The following is a 27,223-nucleotide window of genomic DNA, read 5'->3' on the forward strand; positions in this document are numbered from 1 at the left end:
CTTATTGTCTTGTTATAATATTATTTTATTCATTATTTAAATTTTGATAAAATTATTTAATAAATAATATTAAAAAAAGAAAATTATGCATTGGTTTGGCTTAGCATCAATATGTTGCAACGAGCAAATTTAAAAAGGTCGAGTAGGTATAAACTTGAGGTTGAGGGTTCATAAAATTCTTTTGTAAAACTTAATAATTATTACTTAATAACTTAAATTGATATTAAATTTAATTATTTAAATTATAAACTTAAAACTTATTACTTGATTTTTACAAGTATTAAAAATGTTTGATAAAATTAACTTAAAATTTATTTTAAAACATCAAATTAACATATTTGACCTCATTAGTTTTAACTAATATTTAACATCATTCATTTTAACTAATATTTATTTTTGTTAATTTTAAATAATAAATTTTTTTATTAAATATCTATATAAAATATTGTTAATGTATAAGGTAGTAACATGATATTAATATAAACAATGAATCATTGTTGCAAAATATAAATATAAGCAAATGAGGAAAAAATAAATAAAAATAAAAAATAAAAAGATTTAAAATTAAGAATAAATTAACTATTTAGACTTAATACTTAAAGTTGTTTTTAACTTTAAGTTGTGATATTAAGCAACTTAATTCATTAAGTTGATTTACCAAACACTCTTAATTTTTGCTTTACGAATTTTTCTTCATAAAAATTCTTGATTTCTCTAAATGAGGATTTCATAGTTGTTATTTTTACACCATCTTATATCATCTTATATTCCTTTGTAAATAAGCTTCCAAAAATTTTGATGATTCACATATATGGAACTTGTATGCATATCGAATATTAAAGTCTCAACAATAAAAGAATGTATGCGCTAAAGAGCCTAAAATCTCTAATCAAATGGGCTAAAAACCTTTGAATAAAACCCGTGCCTAAATTTTTTGATAAAAAGACCGTATGACCAATTTTGGGGTCTACAAATAAATATAACATCCCTATGTAAAAAGTTCTCTGTGTAGAAGGTCAAAGGCACTACTTAAGTTGTGAAATGCGGGCATCTTCCATGTATGTGATTTTGGTACTGATTATAAGCAAAAAGACAAACAAATTCTACTATTCAAACTTCCTAGGATTCAATTGGAAATTAATTTTGGGTATGAATGTGTATACAAATCTATATTAAAGGTTGTCTTTAAGGGCTTTTATGTTAAGGTTGGAAATGGATGCACCATTGTTTTTTAATATGACTACATGTTTCATTGAGTTATTGATATAGTTCAAATGTTTGAATTTAAGGTTATTGTAATACCTACCCATCAACAAAGACCTATATTAATTTTTGTACTTTATATATATATATATATATATATATATATATATATCTCCTTATAAACATTTTTAAGAAATTAGGATGTACACTTCACTATAAGAGTTAAAAGTCTGTTTAGTAGTGTTTCTACTCAAACTGTTTTTAATATAAGTGTTTTCTCAATAAGTATTTTTAAGAGAATCACATATTAAGTGTTTTTCTCAAAATACTATACTGATTTTTTTTAATATTATAAGTAATTTTTCTGATTTTTAAAAATGTTTCCTAAAATTTGTCAAACACCTAGGACCTGTTTGGTTACTATTTTCGAAAATAGTTTTAAAAAACTGTTTTTGAAAAATGTTTTTTAATGTTTTGTAAAATAAAAGTCTATTTAAAAACTTGAAATATTTTTAACTTGTTTTTAATACTTTTAAATATGTTTTAAAAATAATTTTTGTATCAAATTCTTTATTTATTTATTTTTTAATCACTCATGCTTGTATAATTATTTTTTAAAACAATTATTACAAAACAAGTGAAAACAAAAGAAAATAACCCAAAGATGTTATCTAAAAACACCATATTTTATGTTATTAAGAACAAAAAACAAAAAATAGGTTTATACTACCAAACGTGTTTTCTTATTTTTCTTGTTCTGGAGAATAAAAAATTGTTTTAAAAAACAATTACCAAACAAGTTCCTACTTTTTTTTTTAGAAAAAAAAACACTTCTTACACTAAAAACGCTTCTTATAATTAGTACTAAACCGACTCTAAATCAACATAGGAAAAACTTTTACTTACATTGGTTTCTTGTTGCTAATAGCCTCTGAATGGAAACGTGTATAAGAATTGGATAATTACCATAAAAGACATATACAGAGTCAATAATTCTAAATTTCTTTGAATGCAACCAATTTATGGTTTTTTCTTTTGCTTAATTGAATGACAAAAATGAAAAATAACCATGACTTTACAATGGTGAACATAGATAATATTGATTTTTACCACTTTATTTTATATAAAGTTTAACTACGATGGTTGAGATTGTAAAATAGGAGAATTTTTTTATATAAATATTTTAAATGAAAATATTTTTGGATTAATCCCCACTAGGAAAAATATCCCAAATTTAAAATATATCTTACATTGATCATAGATCAAATTAACATTTGATACTAGCGAAGTATTAAGAATGTCCTGGTTGGCTAAAAGTAATTTTAAAATATCAATATTAATTTAAAAATTAATAAAAATTTAATTATTGAAATAACTATAAATGAGAATATATTTAAAAATAATTTTTTTCAATTTTATTTGTATTATAAAAAACACTAAAAAAGAAAATATATATATCAAATTCTTTTATTTGTTACCATAGAAAACATGAAGAAAAATAAATTAGTGTTGTAAAATAATAAAGTGGAAGAAAAAGAAAATGAAAAAAAGAAATTAGAATATAGGAAGAAAACAAAATGACTTTTCATTACAAGTCTCGACCTTTTATTGGGAGTCACAAAAATATTAATATAAATTATCATCCATAAGTTATTATAATGATATATAATCTCATATTTTATAACACTCTCCCTCACTCTCCTTTAAATGATTATAAAAATATGTCTCCCTCACTTTCCTTTAAATGATTATAAAAATATGTCTCGTTAAAACCTTATTAAGAAAAACCTGGGACAAAACCTGGACAAAGAAAAAAAAGAGTAAAACGTAATGATATTCTTGTCAATTAGCTCCCGTTATGTTAACATGATTAACGGAGATAGACAAAGAGGGGAACGGAAGAAAAGCATAAAGAGAATACCATAATATTAACTTACTAAATAAGTTTACAAATAATGGTAACTTTTTGTTTGGTTACCCAGAAAATGCACCAAATCAATCTAAACGCCACAAATCACCCAGGCCTTTTGCTACCTTTAGGCTTTAGGTCGGTTTAGTTCGATTTTTATTTCCTAGGAAACAAACGGAAGCAACCAAACAAACAGAGGAAAATATTGTTTTTTCCTCTGTTGAAAAGTGGGCAAAGAGTATAATGGAAAAGCTGTCCAATATCTTCTCGGTGCTACAGCTTGACGCTGACGATGATCAGCTTCATACGCCCGACTCCTCTTCTACTACAGGTATGTTACACATTGTCAGTCGATTGGAGGATTGGGTTTAGGGTTTTACCTTTTGTTTTTTCTGAGAAATAGGATTTTTAAATCATGTGCTTGATATGGGGTTATGCAGAATTTGGAGTTTATAAATTAGTTATTGTAATGCTAACTTTTGACTTAAAGAAGACTTGGGACCATTCAATTATGGAAAGGGTGCTGTAGGAGTGAGTTTGAGTGATTAGGGTTTAGTCCAGTGCATCTTGTCAGGCTACTTTGTCATCATCTACTGAGATTCAGCAGTTCTGGATAGCTCTTTATTTGCAGGTTGGTTACAGACAATCCCTAGATTATTAACCAAATTTTACATTAGGAGGGATTATCACTCTGAATCCATGATTGATCACTTTCTTTAATCAGCTGATTGGATGAAGCATCTCTCGTATGTTTTATTTTCACTTAGTTGTGGTGGGTTGAAAACGCATGGGAGCAGATTGATTGGGTGGTTTAGATTTTATATTTCTACTTGTGAGCTATTCAGCTTTGGCTACTGGGGAACTGAATGCCTTTTTCCATTGCACTAGAGGTTTTGTGTCAAGGTGACCCCCTGTTGCCTTTGTTGTTTGTATTGGTTGGCTGAGTGATTTTATGCAAGGACTTAATGTAGGGTTTAGAAACAGGGAAAGGGTGGGTGTTTCACATTTGACTGCTGCTCATGCCCTAGAAAGACCAATGGATGCACTAATTGGTCGTTGTGATTTGATTAAAAGTGAAGGTGTCAAAGAGACAATAAATAGGTCAAAGAAAATGTGAAAAGAAGCAATGTAAAATGATATGATCACCAAGGATCTAATGGAGGATATGGTTCTAAACAGAGCTGAATGTCAAAAAAGATTGATTTAGCCCGAAACTAAGTATTTGGGATAAGGCTTTTGTTAAGTTCAGTTGAGTTAAGTTTAAGGAAGACACTTCCTGTTCTCTCAAGATCTGATATGATCTGATATATATATATATTCACTTAGTCTGATATAAAAGCTTGTGCGTGTTCCAAAATTCTTGTTGAACATGGCGAGTTTATCATATTGAACTGTTATTATTTTTCTCTGTTATCTATGCAGTGTATTAGATTATTCTATTCTAGTTATAGCAAATTTTCCATTCAGTAGGCATGATGGCTTTCTATTACTGGATGCTAGTAAAATAATTCTCTGATGTGATTAAGTAGATCATCTTGTTGATTATACATTTATTGAGACAGATAAGAAGGAGAAGAAAGGTAACAGCTCGAGGAACTTGGTGCCCTCAAAAAATGAGAAAAACTGTGAACAAGATTCAATGATCCCTTCAGAACAGTACAGGTTACCACTTGTGTGGATTGATTTAGAAATGACTGGTAAGCATGTTATTGGATCATGATAAACTAGACCTTGGTGTTGACCCTTATTATGGTGAAAAAATACCATTTATTCTGCGTATTGATATTTTAATTTTAATTTTTTATTATTTATTCTTTTTGATAAGGCCTGTTTGCAAACCTTGAATAGCCCAAAAAATAAGGGTACTGAAGGAACAGATGATTGAAATGTGCTGATAATCATGTGAATGTATAAACCCACATTTATTGTGTTCATGCCCTTATTTTTCCTGGATGTTTACAGTTCAGTATTTTTTTTTCAAAGGGTCAAGCATCTGAATCAGAAGAATGGTTGAAATTCCATCAAAAACCTGATTGTATTAAAGAAAAAAAAAAGCTCAACATTATGAAGTATCAATAACTTGCAAACAAAAGAAAATAGAATAAACTTCATCTATACTTACTAAAGGAACTCCCCTTTTATATAAGGCAGTCAAAGATTAAAAATCCCTTTAGTGGACTGTGTTTGCACTACAATTAATTCTTTATGTGCAGAAAAAACTAATTTATACAAGAGGAATGTGCCTAAATAGGGAAGTTTGACTCCTCTCTCTATCCCATGAAATCAAGGATTTCCTACTAGTAAGGAGTCATACAGGTTGTACAAAAATATTTAGAGAATAAAATAATTAATTTGAACTAAATCTACAAAATTTCTTACACTCCCTCTTAAGCTTGTGAATAGAAGTTTTCCATCCCCGGATTGCTTGTGATACTCGGCTCGGGGCACTATGTAAGGGGCTATGGCACACGTCATGGCACAAGCGGTGGCACGTGTCACGTGTCTTGGCTCGGCCTGTGGTACCATGCTAGGGACTGTGTCACCATCCAGTATCTTGGAAACTTGAAGTAGACAATTCCTTAGTTAGAATGTCTGCCAATTGATCATTAGGCAATATTTTGGTGTATAAATCATCCTACTATCTAGTTTTTCTTTTATAAAATGTTGATCCACTTCGATGTGTTTTGTGTGGTCATGTTGCACAGGGTTGTATGCAATATTGATGACTGATTTGTTATCACAATAGAGCTTCATAGGTTCTTCCTACTTAATTTTAAGATCATTAGTATTTTTAGCCATAAAAATTCACAAACTCCATGTGCCATTGCTCTAAACTTAGCATCGACACTTGATCTTGCCACCACGTTTTGCTTCTTACTTCTCCATGTTACGAGATTACCTCTAAGGAAAGTGCAATAGCCTGACGTGAATCTTCTGTTGACTATAGAACTTGCATAATTTGCATCTGTATAGGCTTTCGAGCTAAGTTCATTATTCTTCTTAAATAAGATCCCTTTTCTTGGTGTTGCCTTTAGATAATGTAGAATTCTATGCACTGATTGGAGGTGTCTTTCCTTAGGATCATGCATAAACTGACAATGGTACTCCAAGTAAATCAATCTTCCAACCATCCTTTGATATCTTCCTATCTGTAATTAAATAATAAATTGCATCAAATAAGCAATAAATTTTATAACCATAGCATGTTCTGCCAAATGAGATGGGGCTAAGTAGAAGCTTGACTTGGAGATGGGGTTGAGTTGGTTTGCAGTGGAGTCCAAGTCCTTTGACATCTTTGTTGAGGAGCTTGGAGGGAGATTGAGAGGGGTCATCATGGAGTGTGGAAGAGGTTTTTCCAGGTGGGTTAGGTTTGGGGAGCTCAGTCTAGGTTGCCTTCTAGCAGGGGTGGAAGCTTGTTGTAGAGATACTTGGCTGTCAAGGTGGAGCAAAGGGTGGGAGGAGGGAGGAAGGAAATTCAAGCTAGAATGTTGGGAGAATGGGGCTGGGAGGTTCTTATTTTGCAAGGTGGTCACGATAGAATCAAAGAGTTTCTCTCTAGTTTTCCTAGAAGGGAGGGGTAACCATGGGGGTTGGCTCATTTTGGTTGAGAAATTGCGGTCGCTTAGGGTTGTTCCCATTTTCGAGAAGAAAGCAGAATCCTCTATTGAGAATGGGGGTAGTGGAAAGGCTGAAAGTGGGAGTATGTCCTATGCGAATGCAGTAAGAAAGAATGAGGGCTTGGCGGAGGAGACTGCTTGGCTCCAGATTAGGGAGGGAGATGTGCAAGATTGGGAGGAAAAACTTAGGAGGTGCCTGATTGGGAAGTTTAGTGAGGGACCCTTTGCTGTCTCAGAGCTTCAGGCATTGAATATTTGGGCGAGGGGTACATGGCAATTAAGATATGGGCTACAAGTGTCTGTTTTTGGGGGGTCTTTACTTCTGTTTGAGTTTGAGGATTGAATGGAGGCAGAAAGGGTGTTGGCCAGAGGCTCTAGGAGGTTGAAGGAGAGACTCCTCAGTTTGAAAAGGTGGTGACGTGGGACTGGGTGTGAGGTGAAGGAGGGGTCTTGCAAGGAGGCATGGGTGAGAGTGTTGGGTCTTCCTTTGCATTTGTGGAGCCGTGAAGTCTTTATGAAAGTTGGGGATTGTTGTGGAGGTTTCGTCGGAGTGGATGAAGGCACAGTGAACTCGATTCAATTGTAGTGGGCTAGGATCTTAGTGAGGTTGAATGGGACAAGCCTACTCGTCTCGTTGTAGCTAGTGGTTGGGTCTTCAAGCTATTCTATCCAGTTGTGGTGGGAAGTCCCCCCAAAATTTTTCATGGTTGTTCTGAGAAGTTGGCAGCAATGGGTCGCCAAAGATGGAGGTCAGGGGTGACGTGGGTGGTGGATCACACACGGGTACAGGCATGGAAATGAACATACCTCTGTTGTAGATTGGTAGGGAAGACATGTCGAACTCTGGAAGGAAGAGTGGTAGTTTTGGTGAAAGTTCAAATCGCTGCATTCAAAAAGTTGCTGCAGGTGGGGAAGAATTTGGAGGCGGTGGCAGGAGGAGCTCAGTTGGACGGAGGGATTGCTTGGAGGAGTTGGTGGGCTTAGAGGAGGGAAGTGGGCCTTTGTAGGGGAGCCCATCTTTGTTGCGAAAGGCCCATAGGGTGAGTGGGTTGGTTATTGGAGAAGATGGTGGGTTGGGTCGGGCCCAGGGGTGTGGCCCTTGTTTTATTAGGGAGGAGTTTTTTGGGGAGATGGTTAGCCCTTTAAGGCTTCTCGTCGGGGGTGATCGTGTTGCAAAGATTGTCCCGGTGGAGATGATTGAGTCGCCTTTGGCTTGGATTTCAGGCACCGATGAGGCTCTCCAGGCTGAAGCGACATGGTACACCTCTCGTTCCTATTATTCTTTGGTGCTTCAGGGGGTGTGGGGTTTATCTTCTTCTTCTCCTTCTCATTGGAAAAGGGTTGCGAAGGGGGATTGCAGTTTTGTTTGTGGCCTAGGGGTGGAGGTTGTTGAAGCGGTTGCGAGTATTCATCCTCTAAATGTGGTTTTGGCTGACAGGAGTTCTGCGGTGACCTCTTCTGGGAGGAAAGAGCTTTGGTTGTGGTAGGTGAGGCGAGCCTCAAGGAAAGGGACAATTCAATGGGGCGGTTTGAGTGTGGAGCGGAGTCAGTTGAGGAGCAGAAATCGTGTTGTCTTGCCCAGTTTAGTGACTTTCTGGGCATGCCAACTACAAACTCAAGAAATGGAAATTGAGGAAAGAACAAAAAGATTAGTGGTCTGAGTCTAAAAGAGTAAAGGTTGCATCCTCAAAGTTTGAAAGGGAACTTAGAAGGTTAGAGTGTTCCATTAATTTTAAAAGTTTAGGAAGTGGAAGAGCTCTCTTCCGAGAGAGTGCGGGTTCAGTTTTCGTGGGTAAATGAAGTTAAGAATCCTCTCTTGGAATGTGAGAGGGGCAAATGATAGCAATAAAAGAAGGATCATCAAATCTATAATCAAGGCTCAGAAAACAGATTTGGTTTGTCTCCAGGAAACCAAATTCCAAAGTTCGTCTTCTAGTTTGGTTTGGTCTTTGGGGGTGGGCAGGTTCTTGGAGTGGGGCACTCTTAATTCTCGGGGTATGGTAGGGGGGGGGGGGGGGGGGGGGGGGGGGTAGTGTTTTGGGATAGTAGGGTGTTAGAGCTGGTTGGAATGGAAATTGGAGATTTTTTGGTTTCTTGTCGGTTTAAGAATGTGGAGGATGGCTTCTATTGGGTTTTTACGAGGGTGTATGGCCCTTATGTTGGGAGGCTTAGGGAAGATTTTTGGGAGGAGTTGGGGACTATTAGGGGTTTGTGGCAAGATCCGTGGTGCATAGGAGGAGATTTTAATGTTGTTAGATTCTTGAGAGAGAGGAACAGAGTTTCAAGACTGTCTTCAGCAATGAGAAGATTCTCGGAGGTCATTGAGGATTTGGAATTGCAGGATCTCCCTTTGCAGGGGGGTTTTTTCGTGGAGGGGTGGTTTGAATAAACAATTATAGTCAAGGTTGGATAGATTTCTAGTTTCCAAGGATTGGGAGTGCTATTTCAGTGGGGCAGTTCAGTTTCTTCTTCCCAAACCTGTTTCTGACTACTGCCTAATTTTGTTGGACAGTGGAGGAGTGAGGAAGGGTTCTTTTTAAGGATTTGTTAAGGAGTTAGTGGATGGGTTTCCAGTTCAGAGGGTCTTTTGGTTTCACTCTATTTGAAAAACTTAAAGCGCTTAAGGCTAGCTTGAAGATTTGGATCAAAGAAGTGTTTGGAAATGCCTCTGCTAGAAAGGAATCAACCTTAAAGCAAATGGTGTTTTGGGATTTTGTTGAAGGAGACAGGGTGTTGTCTGTAGAAGAACAAAGTCTCAGGAAGCAGGCTTCGGAGAAGTATAAGAAGTGGGTGATAATGGAAGAGATCTATTGGAGGTAAAAGTCTAGAGAGTTATGGCTGAGGGAGGGAGACAAAAATACTAGCTTTTTCCACAAAATGGTTACTGCTCATAAGAGAGGTAACTCTATGGTGAAAATCAAGATAAATAGGACTTGGGTAACGGAAGAGTGTGACATCAAAGATGGAGTGGTTTAGGTCTTCCACTCTTTTTTGTCTGAAACAGAGGAGTGGAGGCCTAGATGCAATGAGTTGCAGGTTGGGGTCCTTGGAGGGGAAGATCCTACAATGTTAGAGACTCTTTTCTCTAAGGAAGAGGTTTTTGGTACACTCTCGGATCTCAATGGAGATAAAGCTCCTGGTCCTGATGGTTTCTCACTGGTGTTTTGGCAGTTCAGCTGGAGTTTTCTAAAGGAGGAAGTTATGGGGTTCTTTAAGGATTTTCATGATCAGGGTAGGTTTGTGAAGAGCATTAATGCCTCTTTTCTGGTTTTAATTCCTAAGAAAGAGGGAGCTGAAGATCTCAAGGACTTTAGGCTTATAAGCCTGGTGGGCAACCTTTACAAGTTGTTAGCAAAGGTGCTAGCAATAGGCTTAAAAAGGTGGTGGGAAAGATAGTTTCCAAGTCCCAAAATGCTTTTGAGGAGGGAAGGCAAATCCTGGATGCTTAGCTAATTGCTAATGAGGCTATTGATTCGATGTAGAAAGGCGAGGGTGGTGGCCGCCTTTGTAAGTTGGATATTGAAAAGGCATACGACCATGTAAACTGGAGTTTTCTTCTTTGGTTGTTAGAAAGGATGGGTTTTGGAGTTAAGTGGATCAACTGGATCAAGTGGTGTATTGGCACAGTCGGCTTCTCCGTCCTTATTAATGGAACCCCCTTTGGTTTCTTCCAAAGTTCTCGGGGCTTGAGATCAGGGGATCCTTTATCCCTTTACCTTTTTGTGATTGTCATGGAGGCTCTTAGTTGCTTGTTGAAGAGAGCGAGGGAGGGAGGATTTTTGCTGGGGTGGCGGTTTAGTGGTAGAGGAGGTGTGAGGGGAGATCTCTCACTTGTTGTTCGTAGATGACACTTTAGTTTTTTGTAAGCCTTCTCTAAATCAGGTGTCCTACTTGAGTTGGCTTCTTATATGTGGTTCAAAGTCATGTCGGGGTTGAGGGTGAATTTGGACAAATGTGAGCTCATTCCGATGGGGAGAGTGGAGAATGTAGAGGAGTTGGCTCTTGAGTTTGGTTGCAAGTTTAGCATGCCCCCATCTTCTTACTTGGGTCTTCCTTTGGGTGCTCGTTTCAAGGATGTGGCAGCTTGGGATGGGGTAGAGGAAAGGTTGAGGAAAAGACTTTCCATTTGGAAAAGGCAGTATATTTCCAAAGGGGGTAGGTTGACCTTGATCCGGAGCACTCTGTTCAGTATGCCTATCTTCTGTATGTCCTTGTTTTATATGCCAAGGAGTGTGAGTTTGAGATTGGAGCGAATCCAAAGGGATTTTCTTTGGAGTGGTGGGGCTCAGGAAAGGAAGTCCCATTTAGTAGATTGGTCTATTGTTTGCTTAGATAAACGAAAGGGTGGTTTGGGTGTGAGGAATTTGGTGTTGTTGGATAAGGCTCTTTATGCAAATGGAGTTGACATTTTACGGTGGAGAGGGAGGCGTTGTGGAGGCAAGTTATCTGTGGGAAGTATAGGGAAGAAGCGGGCGGTTGGCGGTCTTGTGATGTGAGAGGTAGTTTGTGGGGTTGGTTTGTGGAAAGCTATTAGGAGAGTTTGGGATGTGATAGGCAACAATATGGTTTACTTTGTGTGGAATGGTAGGAGGGTTATATTTTGGAAGGACAGGTGGTGTGGAGACAATCCTTTGTGTATTTCTTTTCCCTCCTTATTTGCTATTTCCTTGGCTAAGGAGGCTTGGGTGGAGGATGTGTGGAGCCACTCTGAAGGGGGAGTGTGGGCTCCTCAGTTCTCAAGGCAGCTTAACGATTGGGAGGTGTTTGATGTGGAGCGTTTTCTCTTAAGTTTGCAAGGGAGGAGGGTATATAGTGATGTGGAAGATCAAGTAGTTTGGACAAAGGCAAAGGATGAAAGATTTTTTGTCAAGCCTCTCTATAAGGCTTTGTAACCAGAAAGACAAGGGGATTTTCCTGCAAGAATAATTTGGAACTCTTTGGTGCCTCCGAGGGTGAGTTTTTTTTGCTTGGGAGGATACGTGGAATAAGGTCTTAACCTTGGATCGTATTCAGAGGAGAGGGTTCCCTTTGGCTAACAAATGTTATTTGTGCCTTTCAGAGGAAGAGTCTATTGATCACATCTTCTTGCATTGTGAGCTGGCAAGAAGTTTATGAAACTTACTATTTTCCCTTTTTGGGGTGTCATGGGTGCTCCCTTATTCAGTTAGAGAGGCGTTATTGGGGTGACTTAGGTCTCATGTTTGAAAGAAGAGGAAGAAAGTGTGGCTTTCAGCTCCCTTGTGTCTTTTTTGGATAGTCTGGAAGGAAAGAAACAGTAGGGCTTTTGAAAATGAGGGGCATTTGATTCAAGGGTATAAATCTTTTTTCCTTTGTAATCTTTGGGCATGGGCCAAGGGGTTTTTTGACTCTGACCCCTCTTCCATTGTGGATTTTGTAGATTGGTTAGGCTCTGTTTAAGGGGTTCTTTAACCTCTTTTGTATACCATCTGTATACTTTGGGGCACTTCCTTGTTGTGCCTTTTTCTTTTTTATATATTGATATTTATTCATCAAAAAAATATCTTCCTATCTATAGCATTGTCATCTTCTTCTTGACCCAACTTGTAATTTCGTTCAATTAGTGTGCTTGTTGCCTTGCAGCTAAATGTTCTAGTTTCTTTCAAATCATGTACTTATGTTGAGAGACAAATATACTTTCTTTGGAGCATGCTACTTCTATTCCCAAGAAATACTTCAATTTCCAAGCTCTTTAATTTCAAATTCCGTGGCTAGGCATTTTCAGAGTGAATGTCTCTTAGCCTTGTCATTCCTAGTAACAATGATATCGTAAACTAGTAATGTTGTGACTCCCCTTGAAGATGAATGCTTTATAAATAGGATATGGTATCCTCGTCAATTTGCAAGCTCTTTAATTTCAAATTCCGTGGCTAGGCATTTTTGGAGTGAATGTCTCTTAGCCTTGTCATTCCTAGTGACAATGATATCGTAAACTAGTAATGCTGTGACTCCCCCTGAAGATGAATGCTTTATAAAGAGAATATGGTATTGTTGGCTCTGTTTATATTCCATTGCTAGCATGACTTTTGTATATTTTCTGAACCATACTCTTGAAGATTGTTTCAATTTGTAGAGAGCTTTTTTGAACTTGCAAACTTTGTTATCAACAAAATTCTCATAAAAACCTAGTGAAGGTTCCATGTAAACCTCCTCTTCTTAGTCTCCATGCAAGAAAGCATTTTAACATCAAATTGTTATAAATACCTAGTATTCATTTTGCTATTGGAGTAAAAGTCTCTTAGTGATCTATTCCATATGTTTGAATGTACCTTTTGCAATAAGCCTGACCTTATATCTTTCTAAGGAACCATCTGCTTTGTATTTCAAGGTAAACACCCATTTACACCCCACTAATTTGTTTCCATAAGGCAACAAGTTTGGTTCCATTTGTTTCCATCTGCTTTGAATGTACCTTTTGCAACAAGCCTGACCTTTTATCTTTCTAAGGAACCATCTGCTTTGTATTTCAAGGTAAACATCCATTTACACCCCACTAATTTCCCAAGTTTTATTCTTCCCTAACACTCTCATTTCCTCTCTCATAGCTTGTACCCAATTCTTATCCCTAAGTGTCTCATCTGTTGTTTGTGGAATGTTGATGGAGTTTATGGAGATGAGAAAGGCTTTGTTTTGGGAAGAAAATCTGTGGAAAGACACGAAGTGTGAAATTGGGTACTTCGTGCATTTTCAGGTGCCTTTTTTGACTGCAGTGGGCAACTCTAGATCAGGAAACTCATGTGAAACACCCTTTCTATGTATAAAGTAATGAGAACATTTGGATTCAGTGCTTGGTTTGGATTTTTGAACTTGCTTAGGTTTAGAAATGGGTGTTCTTCTTCTAGAATAGGCATGTAATGACTTTGTAGGATTCAGACCAGGTTGTTGTCTTTCCAACTTTGTTTCAGGTGCTAAATCAAGTTCAGTTTCTGAGGCAAGTTGAGGCTTGATTTCTGTGCCATTAAAGTCTTTTTCTGGTTCTATTTTGGGTTCTGTTTGGTTAATTTATGGAGGAGCAGGTTTGTTTGAGGTAGATGGAAAAGATTTTTACTTGGAAAAAAATACCAAAGTCAATAAAAAAAAAATCCTTATCTTCCCTAGACACTCTCCCCTTGAAGGTAAGGACTCGAACTTTGAAAGAATGACTCTTTCTTGACAAATGTATTATCCCTGGAGATGAAGGTTTCTCTTGTAGTTCCAATCAAATGAGTCAGCTTTCCTTGTACTTTCAGAAACGATCTCACAATCTGCAACTGAAGGTAATTCCTTCCATCAATTGGTAGGAGGAATTAATATTTTGGAGTTCACCAGTTGATTGATTCAGTGGTGACTCAGTAATAATTTCAGTGGGATTGGATGTATTTTCAGAGATATCATACATTATTCAAGAGAAAAAAAAATGCTAGAAATAATTTAGAACAAGATTTGGCTATGGAGTTAAAAAGGAGTAAACAACAATGATGGCTAAGAAGATTTTTTGCAATGAAGGCCGAAAAAAAGCTGATTAGAAAATTTCCCACAGAGTGTGCACTCTGACACCATGTGGAGAAAAAAATAATTTTCTCTTGATAATAAAAAAACTGTATATGATCAATTTATACTAGAGGAAAGCACCTAAATAAGAAAGTTCGACTTCTCTCTCTCTATCCCATGGAATTAGGGATTTTCTACTAGTTAGGAGTCATATAGGTCATACAAAAATCTTCAGAGAATAAAATGATTAATTTAAACTAAATCAACTAGATTTTTGACACTTCACAAATCTGTGCATAAAACCAGAACATAATGTTGACACTCCTTTTCTCTCTATATTTAAGAATATTTCTAGTCTTGATTCATTAACTCTTAATCAGTAGATTCTAGTAAGATTCTCTTCTTTATCATCACAAGATCCTTGAGAATAAGTTTGCAATCTTGGTTGTTGTGCTTTCCTATTTTTTTTTTTTTGATCAGTTTGGTTGTTGTGCTTTCCTATGAAGGTATCGAATTTCCTAATGTAAAAAAGTATCCACTTGATTTGAGTTACCAATTTTCTTCTCAAGTTTTGTTTGCTTTTCTGTGCTTACTGGAATTTTTTTGATGTAGCTGTAGTTTGCTTGTGATTCCTTGCCTTATACATAGAAGGTTATGAAATTTGTAATTCTTTTAAGACAGAACTGTGATTCCGTTGTGATAGAATTTTGAACTTGCTTGAGAGAAGTTCAATTTATCATTAGGATAAAATAATTCTTTGTTGGAATAGTTTATACCATGGCCACTTGGATAAGATTAAAGTGGAGTTCTAAATAGTGGAATCTAGCATAAAGAAATTCTATGAAAGTAGACTAATAATTTCCTTTTTTTGATGGGCAATATCTGTCTCTCTGTCTCTCTGTCTCTGTCTCTGTCTCTCTCTATGTATATATATATATGTATGTATGAATGTATATATATAGATATGTATGTATAGGTTCCTACTGTGGCTCAAACTTGGAATTTCCCTGCCCCAATCCCTTACCACTTGAGCTTGGCTTCAATGTAAAGATAGCAGCTATGCTATTTATTTATTTATTTATGGAAAGTGTTCATTAAGGTTGTGCTGTGAAATTTTAATACATTCTACACACACAAATATGACCTATCTATCTATCTATCTATTTATCTATATATATATATATATATATATATAATATATATTCTATTATTGTTTTCCCAATTTAGAGGCGTATTATAATAATATTATTCTCTTATCTTTTGTAACCTTTTATATATGCTACTGGTTCTAAATGTGCCCTGTGTTGATAAGAGTACGTCATTAATTAATTTCTATGGTTTTTTCTATATTTTCAACTGTGTAAGCACAACCTTTTAAAGAATAAAGCCTTTTCAAGGAAGTGATTGTGGAGGTTGCCTAGGGAGAACAATGCTTTATGGGACAGGATCATGTAGAGGATCTATGGTTCACACATGAATGGATGGGATGCCAACTTTGTTATTAAATGGTTATATAGATGGCACTAAAAGGCTATTGCATAGACTTCCTCTAAGTTTTCTTGATTTACTTATTATTCTATGAGTGATGATATAAACTTTGCTTTTGGGAATATAGCTTTGTTGGGGTGAGAAAGCTCTAAGTGATCAATTCCCAAATCTCTACAGAGTAGCTAGGCTGAGAGACTTCGTGATTTCTTCTGTGCTAGTTCCCCCTCTCTGTCTTTCATTTGGGTTTGCAACCTCTTAGAGCATGAAATTGAGGAATTGACCCTTCTCATCCATGTTTTAGTCCTCATGTATCTGTTGCTCACATTTTTTTTATGAGCTGAACTTTGATATTCTTAGAGTTGTTCTCAGTTAATTCCCTCTTTAATACTATATCTTCTCCTACCAATTGGGTTCCTTTTATTTATTCAAATTTCATTTGGATGACTTGTGGCAAATAAGAATTTCAATACCAATGATTTGTCCCAAGCAAGAAGGCCTTAGAAAGCTCCTAGTTCAAAGTGGTGTATCGTGTATTTTTACATTGGCCCATGGCCTTAGCCTTGTGTATAGGTTGTTTAAACTTTTTGGGATTGACTGAATCCCATCAGAGGAGATATTATGAATATCCTTTTAATGGTTTTGAGAGACTTTGTCAAGATAGGACTCTTTGGCGCGTTACTAGCCTTACTCTGATTTGGACAATTTTGGCAGAAAAGGAATTCAAGGATCTTAAGGATAAACAGGGGGTTTGTGGAATTAGTTTTGGACTTATTTTACTTCTCTTCTTCCCTTTGGGCTTTTGCTAGTGAAGGTTTTGTAGCACCCTTTGAGTCTCATTTTGCTAGTGTATAGGACCACAAGATTAAGGAGACACTGCCTGAATGATTATCCCTAACCATGGTTTTTAAGCTAAATTTTGATGGGTTCTTTGGGTAACCTAAGGTGGTTATGAATTGAAGGGTTATAGAGGGACTGGCCTTGGTGCAATGGTTAAAGCATTCTCTAAATATGCAGGTTGCTTTAACCATTGAGACACAGATTCTAGCACTTTTTAGAGGGCTTTGTTTTATGCAAAAGCCTTAAGCGTCTCCAATGCCCTAGTAGGAGATTATGCTATTGTAGTATCAAGGGCCACCAACAAAAAAAGAGGATTGTGGAAGTCTCATGGATGGATATGAAAAATTATTGATATTTGTTCTGAGTTGAGATGTTCCTTTGTTGGATTTTTTAATTAGGCAATCATGTGGCAGATACATTAGCAAAGTGTGGAACAAGAAATTTGGTTTCTTTTGTTGGAATCCTAATAATTAGTGACCTGTTAGATAGATTTGCCTTTTTGGACAAGTATAAACACATGTGCATGTTATCAGACTTTGTACAGAGGTGTTTGTAATTATCCAGAGGTTAGATAGATTTGCCTTTTTGGAGTAGTATATACACATGTGCATTCTTGTCAGACTTTGCACAGAAGTGTTTGTAATTATCCAAAGGATTTCTCATCCTTCTTTGTATTTACTATTTTCAATGTAATGAAATGGTTGTTTGTAACTGTGCTTCATCCCAAGTTCTCATACGCTTGCGAACATATTCAACTGCATAATTACGGTCTAAAGTATTCTTTAGAGGTGCTCTTGTCTGGACTTTACAGAAACTGTTACTGCGTAATTTAAATGGTGGAATGGCTGTGATATAGTAGAGCACAAACTGTTCTTACATAATTTAAAATGTGGAATGGCTGTGATATAATGGAGTATTATGTGGTAAATCTTCTTATCTCTTCTCATATTTGCACTTCTGCTGCTGTGCAGGTCTAAATATGAAGTTGATCGAATACTGGAGATTGCTTGTATAATTACAGATGGCAATTTGATCAAATCAGTTGAGGTTATAGTTTATTTACATCGCATTTTCATGCATACATCACAGCTTTGCTAGTCATTCTTCCCCCCTCCCTCTTCCTGCATCCTTGTCTTCAGATTTTATTATTGTTTCTGCAACTTTTAGTTATCAGCTGTTGGTAATGATGCTATTTGTGTATTTGTTGTTTTTACATCTTCAATATTTGCTTGCCACTTGGTTAGGAAACAAAGGAGTTCTACTTTGTTTTCAGTGGGACTGTTGACAAAAAGCAGTCCCAAGTATTTTGCTATTTCCCTTACTTAAGCATTTCCATATAGATAGCATGGATGGTGCAGTGGTAGGGGGTTTGGGGTTCTAGGAGATTGTGCATCCCGTGGGAGAGGTTTGGGATTGTTGGTGTGTAATTCATAGGAAAAAGGAAATCCAACACTTTATTCATTTTTGATAGAACTTTTGATGTATAGAATCTGACTATTCTGCCTTTTTCATCAAACTTTAGCATTTCTCTATGTAAACATAGGTGGGGGAGTAGAGGTTTCATGGTCCTTGCGCTATCAGTATACGCTGCGCAATTTGTAGTGATGAATTGGAAAACTAGATCAAACTTGTCTCCAGAAGTGGTTTAGAATTTGGGAATTAGTTGGAAAAGACAAACTCATAGAAACTAGGTCAGCAATGAAATTTGGTACAAACTTGGGAATCATGTAAGAATGAAATCATGAATGAAGTTGGATGGATAAAAGTATATGTAGCAGAAGAAGGAAAACTTTGCTGTTATTTGGGAATTGTTTGGGTGCTTATGGGTGGATGATGTTGGTTTGGAGTAGAATCGAAATCCTTTGAGATTTTGGTAGAGTAGGTCAAAGGCTGTGTGCTTGGTAAGAATGTTGAGAGGGGTTGTGGCTCCTCTTCATGGATAAAGTTCAGGGATAAGTGCTTAGCCCTTCCAACAGAAGAGGTGGAGGTGTGTATTGTAGAGAAGGATTGGAAACCCTTTCAAAAGGATTGGGTGGAGGGACGTGGGTGTTACAAGTTGGAGCTTCACTATAATAGAGTGGGGAGATTCTTGCTCTACTTTGCCATTTCAATGGTGGGGAATAGATTTTCATTGCTGCTCCTGGAAGGTAGTGGATTAGGGGGCTAGCAAGTGTTGGCTAGTAAGCTAAGGAGTTTAGGTGCTTTGTCAAATCTTTATAGCAACCATATCTCAAACGAAGGTCAGAGGGTGAGCATCAGAGAAGGCCATTTCCTATGCAGAGTTGGTGTCCAAAGGTGAAGTTGATCTAGGTGAGGCTGTTTGGCTTCAAATTAGTAAGGAGGAGATTGACACAAATATGAGAGGCTTTGGTGTTGCCTTGTGTGTAGATGGGGTGGTTCTTCAGATCCAGTTCTGGACCTCATTTCCTTGAGGTCTTGGGCTGTCTATAACAAGTGTTTGAAAGGGAACCTCCAATTAGCGCTTTTGGTGGATTCCCTCATTCTTTCAAGTTTGAAGTTGCTGAAGAGTTTAGAAGGGTGCAGATGGGTTTGAATTTGTTTAATGGTAAATGTTTGAATCTTGAATGGTGGAATTCTGAAGTTGGGTGTATTAGAGATGGTGTTTTTGCTCAAAAGGAGTGGGTCTTCCTTTGCACATGTACATGATTCAAATGCAGAAAAATTGACCATGCTTTTGTTAAGTAGAAGAACTTTGCTACAGCATATTGAACACATATACATGATTAAGGATGATGCACTTGATGAATTTTGTTTCTATGAAATCTATGAAACATGAAATTTTGATCTAGATTTATAAATCCCATGATTTCTTGAGATAGTTTGTCTCCATTGAGGAGTTGAACAGGACTGGGAGACTCCTATATTTATCCACTGATTAAAGAAATTGAGGTGACAATGATTGATTGGGAACCAGACAAAAAGATGACTTTAACTATTTGTCTTCTTCATTGAAGGTTTTGTTGGCAAGGATCACTTTCTTAAAGAAGCCTAAGTTTCATGGGGAATATATTAAAATAAGTTTATTAGAAATTCTTAATTTTATTGTGTTGTTTATCCTTGGTTGTGCATGGGCATGCTGTTTACTAAGAAGCTTGATGGTATATGTGATCCTCTTATCTTTCTGTAATTGAAGCCATTTCTTCTGTACTTAGGGTCCTGATTTGGTTATCCATCAAACTAAAGAGTGTTTAGACAACATGGGAGAATGGTGTCAAAGTCATCACTCAGCAAGTGGTACGCATCTTCATAAATTTACTTATTTTTGTGGTTTATGTCAAAGTTAGGTTTGGCATGGTATCTTATATAAGTTTCATGGAAAGTCCTATTGGAGGTGTTTATTCTTGTTTACTATGCCCTTCATGGGACCTTAACGGGCATGCCAATATTAATTTAGGGCTGACAAAAAAAGTGCTTCGAAGTACCATCAGTGAACAAGAAGCTGAAAAGCAGGTATGTAAGAGCATTACCATACTTTTCCATATGTTCTTAGATCTTTATTATATAAAATTGTATGAACTTGTAAATTTGATATGCAAAGTATGTTCATGGGGATAACAGCCTCATTCCATCATTTAAGGTTGTGTTACAAAGATCTAAGAGTGGTAAGAGAATTTTTTTGAACATGAAACATGAGGATTATTAACTCTCTTTGGCGTCTTGTTCAAGACATTGACAATAGAAGCAGCTTTTCTAGTTGACATGAGACAACTATGGAATGCTAGCATCTTGGTTCACCTAACTAATGGAATAGAAAAACATTTGATATTTTATGTGGATTAGATTTCATGGGAGTGGATTTTTATGCCCAAAAGAGCATAATGATGGTTAAGTCATATCCTTATTAGTTCTTTCAAAATATGAAACCAATTCACTAATAACTTTGAAGTAATTGTGTCTTCATAAAGGTAGACAATTTCATGCTTGTTTAGAAAAAGAAAGGACTTCACATATAGTTGATAAACTTGATCGGCCTATAAATTTTAGTTATTAGATCCATGGTGGATTTTTTTTTTTGTCCTAGATACATAGCTTTTCTTTCTTTCTTTCTTTCTTTCTTTTAGATTATTTAAATATTTATTTTTTCAAATGGAGCCACATAACAACTTTGGTTGCATCTGGTTAGGGGAATTCAAATTGACTCGTTTATTGGAATTGAAAATCTTGAAGTTGAATGTGATATCCCACATCAGATAGGGGAAAAAGTCCGTGACTTGATATATGAATAGATTACTCTTAACAATATAAAAGCGTTTTAAAGCCATGAGGGCCCTTTGGGCCTAGAGTAGACAATATCTACATGGTTGAGAGCGAGTCATTACAAATGGTATTAGAGCCGATCCCCAACCTTAATCTGGGAGTGTGTTTGGCCCTTTAAGAGATTTTTGTCTATTTGGTGGCTTTGACCCCATTGGGACACAATGAGGATATTGTGTTTGCATGGAAGGATGATTGTGATATACCACATCAGATAGGGGAAAAAGTTCCTCATGCTATATGTATGAACTTGTTTTAACTACGTAGACGTGTTGTGAAGCTGTGAGAGCCTTTTGGTCTCAGAGCGGACAATATCAACAAAGTTGAAAGTGAATCATTACAATGAAGATATATGGAGTTAAAATTCCAAAATATTTAGGTAAGCATAATTCAAACTAACATTGATATTTGATTTTGAAACAATCATACCTACCCTGAAACAACATGGAGGGTAGGTGCATAGGTTTACAAAAGGTTGGCCGAGGCAGAGGAGTTTATGCATGAACTTTCTAGTTGTTCCATATCAAGATCGATCAGATTCCATTCAAGTTAGACCACCAGCATCTGAATCAGCAGAATCTAAGCTAGTTGCGGGTGGGATAAGGGCAACAAAGGCATAAGAAGCAAAGACATAGGCTGTGTGGGCACCAGTCATATTAGTGGTAGAAAAAATATGGGAAGTGCTAGGATGGTATGGGCTGCAGCATAAGAAGCTACGGCACCACAGTTCAGTTAGAGACAAAGGCCCAGCTGTGAATTGTTAATGAGTCCAATATATTCATTGACTCTTGATCACGGGTGTACGAGTTTACCATTAGAGTCTGTCCATAACAATGGTGGAGTGCAAAGCTGTCGTGATTCATCTCCACCTGCCAACCATGGGAACGACTTATGAATCTAACCTTTTTTTTTTTTTTCTTTTGAATAAACCATGGGAACAACCATGGGAACAACTCATGGAGCTACAGGGAATGAGACTGACAGAAAAGGGTAAACTCCTGCCATAGTTATTATGCTTCCAATCTAAAAGTTTGTGATCACCCCCCCTTATTATTTAACCTGATCAACTATTTGGAATTACATCTTTTAAATAAAATGCCTATGCTTATGTAATAAGTCAATAATATGGCTTAAAAATATTAACAATATAAAATGATGAAGAAAATTTTTTTAACCTGCAAAGCCCTTAAAGAGAAAAACTATGGGACCTTATATGGTTGAAATTGGATATGATGAATACCATAAGGAATGCACATTGCAGATCCAAAACCTTATATATGAACTTATTACTTTAAACCCTGGTATATGCACCTGTTTGTCTCTAGGAATGCAAATCCTGTGCCTTCCTGATCCCAAAAACATCAAGGGATCAAACTCTAACATGAGCACCGCCCAAAACAAAAGATGGATGAGTTTCTAGGTTATTTTGTTAGTCAAAATCTTTCAAATAATTTTCATGAAGGAACCAGATTTTTGAATAAAAGAAGGAAAAATATCTTCAATTCTCTCTCTCTCTCTCTCTCTCTCTCACACACACACACACACACACACACACACAAATTATGCTCTCTAAATTTTGTAGCAGAGTGCATTTGAAGCTATGGTTGGAGAAGAAAAATTCTTTTTTATGTGGATTTAAAAAATCAGAAAAACAGTGGACTTAATTGGAATAATATTCTAAAAGAAAAAAAAAAAAGGTTAATTGGATCAATTAATACCTTTTAGGATCCAACGGGCATGACTGGATTGATCCTTGCATGCTTGGGTTGATCTATAAGCAATGTTTTCTTTTAGGTCCAGCTAATATTTGGGGGAAAAACGACATTTTTCCCCTCAATATTCATTTATGAAAGGTTTTTTAAAAGATACCTGAAATGAATATCAACATAAATAAAAGTTCAATTTATTTTTGTTCATCTAAATCCTTCTATATCCTTTGCCTTTGTTGCTTTTGGTTCCTTCCCTGCAAGGGAGATGTGGGTTCAAGGGCTCCGTCAAAGGCAGGCCTTCTGTGTAGGAGTTACTATGAGGGAAGATGACCAAGAACAAACTTTTGAAGAAGGTTGTTCTTTGGCAGGTGTTGCCAATGCAAGCTTATTGAGGATTTAATAGACTGCATCCTAATCCATTGCAGAAAGGCCTGCATCTATTGGCACCCTTGTTCTCCCTTTTTGGTATCCCTTGGGTGCTCCTTCAATCAGTAGAGAAGGTTCTATGTGGTTGGCATGAGAATTTTGTGAGTATGAAGGAAGGTGTAGATAAGGGCTTATTTAGTGCTTGTTTTGATGTTTCTGGCAATAGAAGAACTTTTAAATGTTTGAATATTTTGAGTGTTTGGATCAAGTTTTGGAAGGCTTAACTTAAATCTTTGAGTGCTCTAGGAAGTTTTAGGAGTTTCTAACCTATCATTTTTTGGATTTCATAATTCGTGTGTGGTGCAGTTAGTCAAATGTAGGGGTACTTTCTTTGCTGTTCTTTTGGTGCTTTTGTATACTTCTTATGTACTTGGATTGAGGTGTTGAATATTGTTTTTTACTATGCATGTGTATTTATATGTTCACCTATATACTCATACATACATAGTTACATATATATGTATATAGTTGTCAACATTCATACTACAGACATACAATTCTCAAATTTGCTTATTAGAAAGAAAAAAGAATTTAATGTTTGGGATGATGACATCCATAATCACATCCTTCCACATGTACACACATATATATCTTTAGACGCATAACAATTTCCATTCTTTTCTACAGCTTTCCATTTTCATGTGTTTCAACTAAGATCTCTACTTGATGTTTAAATAGTTGTTCATTTCTGTTCATTGAGCTTTTTAATGTAATCATGTTTGAATTTTACAGGTCATAGAATTTGTCAAGAGAAATGTTGGTACATACACACCTCTTCTGGCAGGAAATTCAGTTTATGTGGATTTTCTCTTTTTAAAGGTAGTATATCATAGTTTCCTCCTATATGCCAAAGAAGTCTTCCATATAAGCCTAGTTTATTTCACTAGAATAGTAGAAACACTGATTCTGTGAATGAAGCCTGATGGATCCCACGTTTTAGAATTTTTTTATATTCTGGGTTCCCTTTCAATCTTGATTGGGATTGGAATAGGAATAATAACCAAGTATTTAGAAAATTTGTCAGTCTCTACTAATTCTAGAGCAATATTATAATCTTTATATGGCTCCAGACCAGAGGGAGATCACAAAATAGTGAATCTTTCATACAACTTTTAACACCTTGATGCATGCAGTTGATACATGGATAAACAGTGATATATATATATATATATATATATATATATATATGTTGCTCTTAGCATGCTTCATAAAGCCTGGCACCACTTCACCTTTTGACTCACAAACACTTCTTTTGCACAATATTTTTCAATTAGAGAATAGTAGTGGCATCTGTGTTCCACAGAAGAGCCTACTTTGAGCACTCATGACCTACTTATGGTCTGGAAGGTCATGTTGTTAATATATATTGTTGATCTGCATTTCACTTGTTAAAATCCTACAAGAGGGATTTTGTTATGTTAAAAATTTGAGGTTAATCTTGTAGTGATGAAGCCTAGGAAGCGGCTAATTTTTTTGATCCATGAAAGAATTTCCCCTATTTCTGTGCGCATACACACACGCTCATATTGCCTAGGTTGACCAATTTTTCATTTCTGTCCTGCTTTCTCTAGGGCTCTATAGTCTTCTTGTTGGAGATTTCTTGGTATTATTATCCCTTATTTCTTGAGCATTCTAGAATGCCCACAATTGGCAGATCAACTCTAGGCCAAGGAAGGACTGTATGTAGCCTCTGGGCCTCAATGCCATTAGGTGGTTTCATACTCCCCTTTTTTGACAATGATGCCATCTCAAGTGCCTCTATACCAGGTGACTTAGTAATTTGCTTTTCTGTTGTGCAAGTAGAGATGCTTCCTTCTGACCACTATGGCACATCCACATGTCAGGTGGGATCTCTGACATAAGGAGATAATGAAGGTTCTGAACTTTAGGGATTCTTGTCTGTGCCATCTCGAATGGCCATCAAGGCATCCACTTCTAGTAGTCTTAGGCTTTTAGCAGCAGAGGCAAGGATCGGTTATCTCTTCTCTGTTTACATTGGACTGTTGCTACTCACACCTTAACAATTTGGGTAGAAACTCAGTTGTTGAGCATTGAATGGGGGCCTGAACCTATTTTCTGCAATTCGGTCAAAGCTCACTTGGCAGGCAAGGGTTGTGCATGTACAGCTTCACCCTATATGGGGGCCTCTTTGGCAGCTGCCATACGGAATGGTTTCATCAGAATATGAAGTGGTCTCATCTTCCCAAGGGACTGCATCCGTATCCACAGCTTTTGTACTGGAGCTGAATGGAACCATGATGCTCATGGTCGTGCATCATATGGATTGTCCTACCCCATGGTGCCTGGCCTTGTCTATGTGGCTCGACCATTAGCCATGTGGATGGGAGAGGACCCAGTGTCAACACATGGATTTCTAGACCTTAGTTAGAATACGAGCTATGATTTTGAAATGACCCATTTAAGAAAAGAATGCCATGTGCTCCTTCTAGCAGTGGGTATATCTATATATATATAATTCTAAAAAACTAGATGCAATTGCATGATGAATGTGCAGTAGGCCTCTTTCATAGGAAACAATGACCCCACCTAATATTGGGTATTAGTGTTATATGTTTTACATACAATTCCCTCAGTGGCCAAATCTGGGCTGCTTTTGATATTAACCATTTGCTGGATGGAGGATTCTTAAATAATGCTATTCTTGGAATTTTTTTTTTTTGGTATACTTAAATTGAATAATAGCCTTGTACCACATCTTTGATAGCTGCCACTTCTTCATAGGTGCATCAATGTACAATCTAGTTTTCTACTTAAGCTTCTTTCTTTTAGTTGCACCTGCTGCCTTCTTAGTCAGCTTTTTATTTTCTAATTTTATTTGCTTATTTATTTTTGCAGAAATATATGCCAGATTTGGCTAGTCTTTTCCCTCATGTTCTTGTTGATGTTAGCAGTATTAAAGCTTTATGCATCCGATGGTATCCTCGAGGTAAAAACCTTATATCTATCTGAATTCTGAATTTTAGTTTTGTAGTGGTCTCCAAAGCATGTTGACTTCGTTTTCTTTTGTCAATGTGCCTGTTATTCCTTTACAATTCAAATTCTTACAAATCCTAAGCTGGTATAACATTCACAATTGAGTCAAATTCACACGAAAGTCTCCTGGGGAATACCTAGGTCATTGCTATAGGCACCTGGAACCCCATATAAGAATAACTTATACTTGAAGAAACAGTCATGTAATTATAGTTCTTATTTGACAATGGAGATAGTTAATAAGTTAAAAATAACGGCTATCTATTTAACTTTGTGAGTAGTGGAGATACTATAAAGGAATAAATAAGTAATGATTTTCATCAGTTTGCATGATACGCTCATGAAATTTGACTTATATCAGGCAATGCAGCTCATCATCTTGCAACCTCATTATACTTTGGCTCTTGTTTTTCCCTGTTACTTGACATGTGACAGTAGCAAATGAGAATGTATTCTGTTGGCATTTACAAATTCATATACAAAGGCTGAATATGATCTTGGCCCAAAGCATCCTAGGCATTGGTTGGGGCCAGGGAAGCGTGACCTATGAGTGTATCCAGATGCTTCTGTTGTTCTTATGTCATGATAGAAAGATAACCGAGCCGCCCTGATTGTGTGGACTAATTGTTCTTTATAACAGAAATGGCACATGGAACACTCCAGTTACAACTTGTATCACAAACTTCTACCCTGTATTTGAAATTTATGAAGAAAAAAAATGTTTCATTAATGGAATGGTTAATGGCTTGTGCAGACTCGAAAAAGGCTCCTCCAAAGGAAAATAAACACAGAGCCATGGATGATATCAGAGAAAGCATAAGGGAACTCAAATACTACCGGGAGAATATATTCAAAGCATCCAAGTCTAGGAAGTGATGAAGATGAAGCCTTTTGTGGAAGTTCAATTTTTTTAAAAGCACCATCCACGCCATGGGCAGCTTTTGAGAAGGGTTGGAAGGCCTTTGCAAATGGTTCATTTTACCTTGGTTAATATATTATATTGTTCCCTCTCTCTTTCTCTCTCTCTCTCTCTTTCTCCCTCTCTCTAATATTTGCTAATCATGAAATACTTTATTGGTTTTGTAATGCCAACTCTCTCCCCCTCCCCTCTAGCCCAAACAACAGTGTTTCCTATACATCAACAACGCTTCACACTATTTAATCCATGAAGGTTACTCAATAGACAAATTGAAAAAAGGGAGAATTGTGTTTTGGGCCCAGCTGGGCCCAAAAATTAACAAATGGTCCATATATGTTACAGAATTAATAGAAAGGCT

General features: G+C 36.5%; 1 protein-coding gene across 1 annotated transcript; it reads left to right on the forward strand.

The window, feature by feature from the left end:
- The first annotated feature begins 3,355 nt into the window (after positions 1-3,355).
- On the forward strand, positions 3,356-27,134 carry LOC117916950 (oligoribonuclease). Its single transcript, XM_034833193.1, has 9 exons — positions 3,356-3,443; positions 3,958-4,015; positions 4,801-4,809; positions 17,514-17,589; positions 19,716-19,797; positions 19,958-20,013; positions 23,685-23,771; positions 25,809-25,899; positions 26,701-27,134. Exons 1-9 carry the CDS (start codon positions 3,356-3,358, stop codon positions 26,820-26,822), a joined length of 669 nt encoding a protein of 222 aa, XP_034689084.1. The 3' UTR covers positions 26,823-27,134.
- Positions 27,135-27,223: the final 89 nt, after the last annotated feature.

Source organism: Vitis riparia, chromosome 6 (assembly GCF_004353265.1).
Source record: "Vitis riparia cultivar Riparia Gloire de Montpellier isolate 1030 chromosome 6, EGFV_Vit.rip_1.0, whole genome shotgun sequence".
Lineage (NCBI taxonomy): Eukaryota > Viridiplantae > Streptophyta > Magnoliopsida > Vitales > Vitaceae > Vitis > Vitis riparia.

Coding starts and splice junctions, on each gene's coding strand:
- LOC117916950 (XM_034833193.1), top strand. CDS start 3,356: ATGGAAAAGCTGTCCAATATCTTCTCGGTGCTACAGCTTGACGCTGAC. Junction 3,444..3,957: donor CGACTCCTCTTCTACTACAG/GTATGTTACACA, acceptor TGAGCTATTCAG/CTTTGGCTACTGGGGAACTG. Junction 17,590..19,715: donor ATTTGATCAAATCAGTTGAG/GTTATAGTTTAT, acceptor TTCTGTACTTAG/GGTCCTGATTTGGTTATCCA.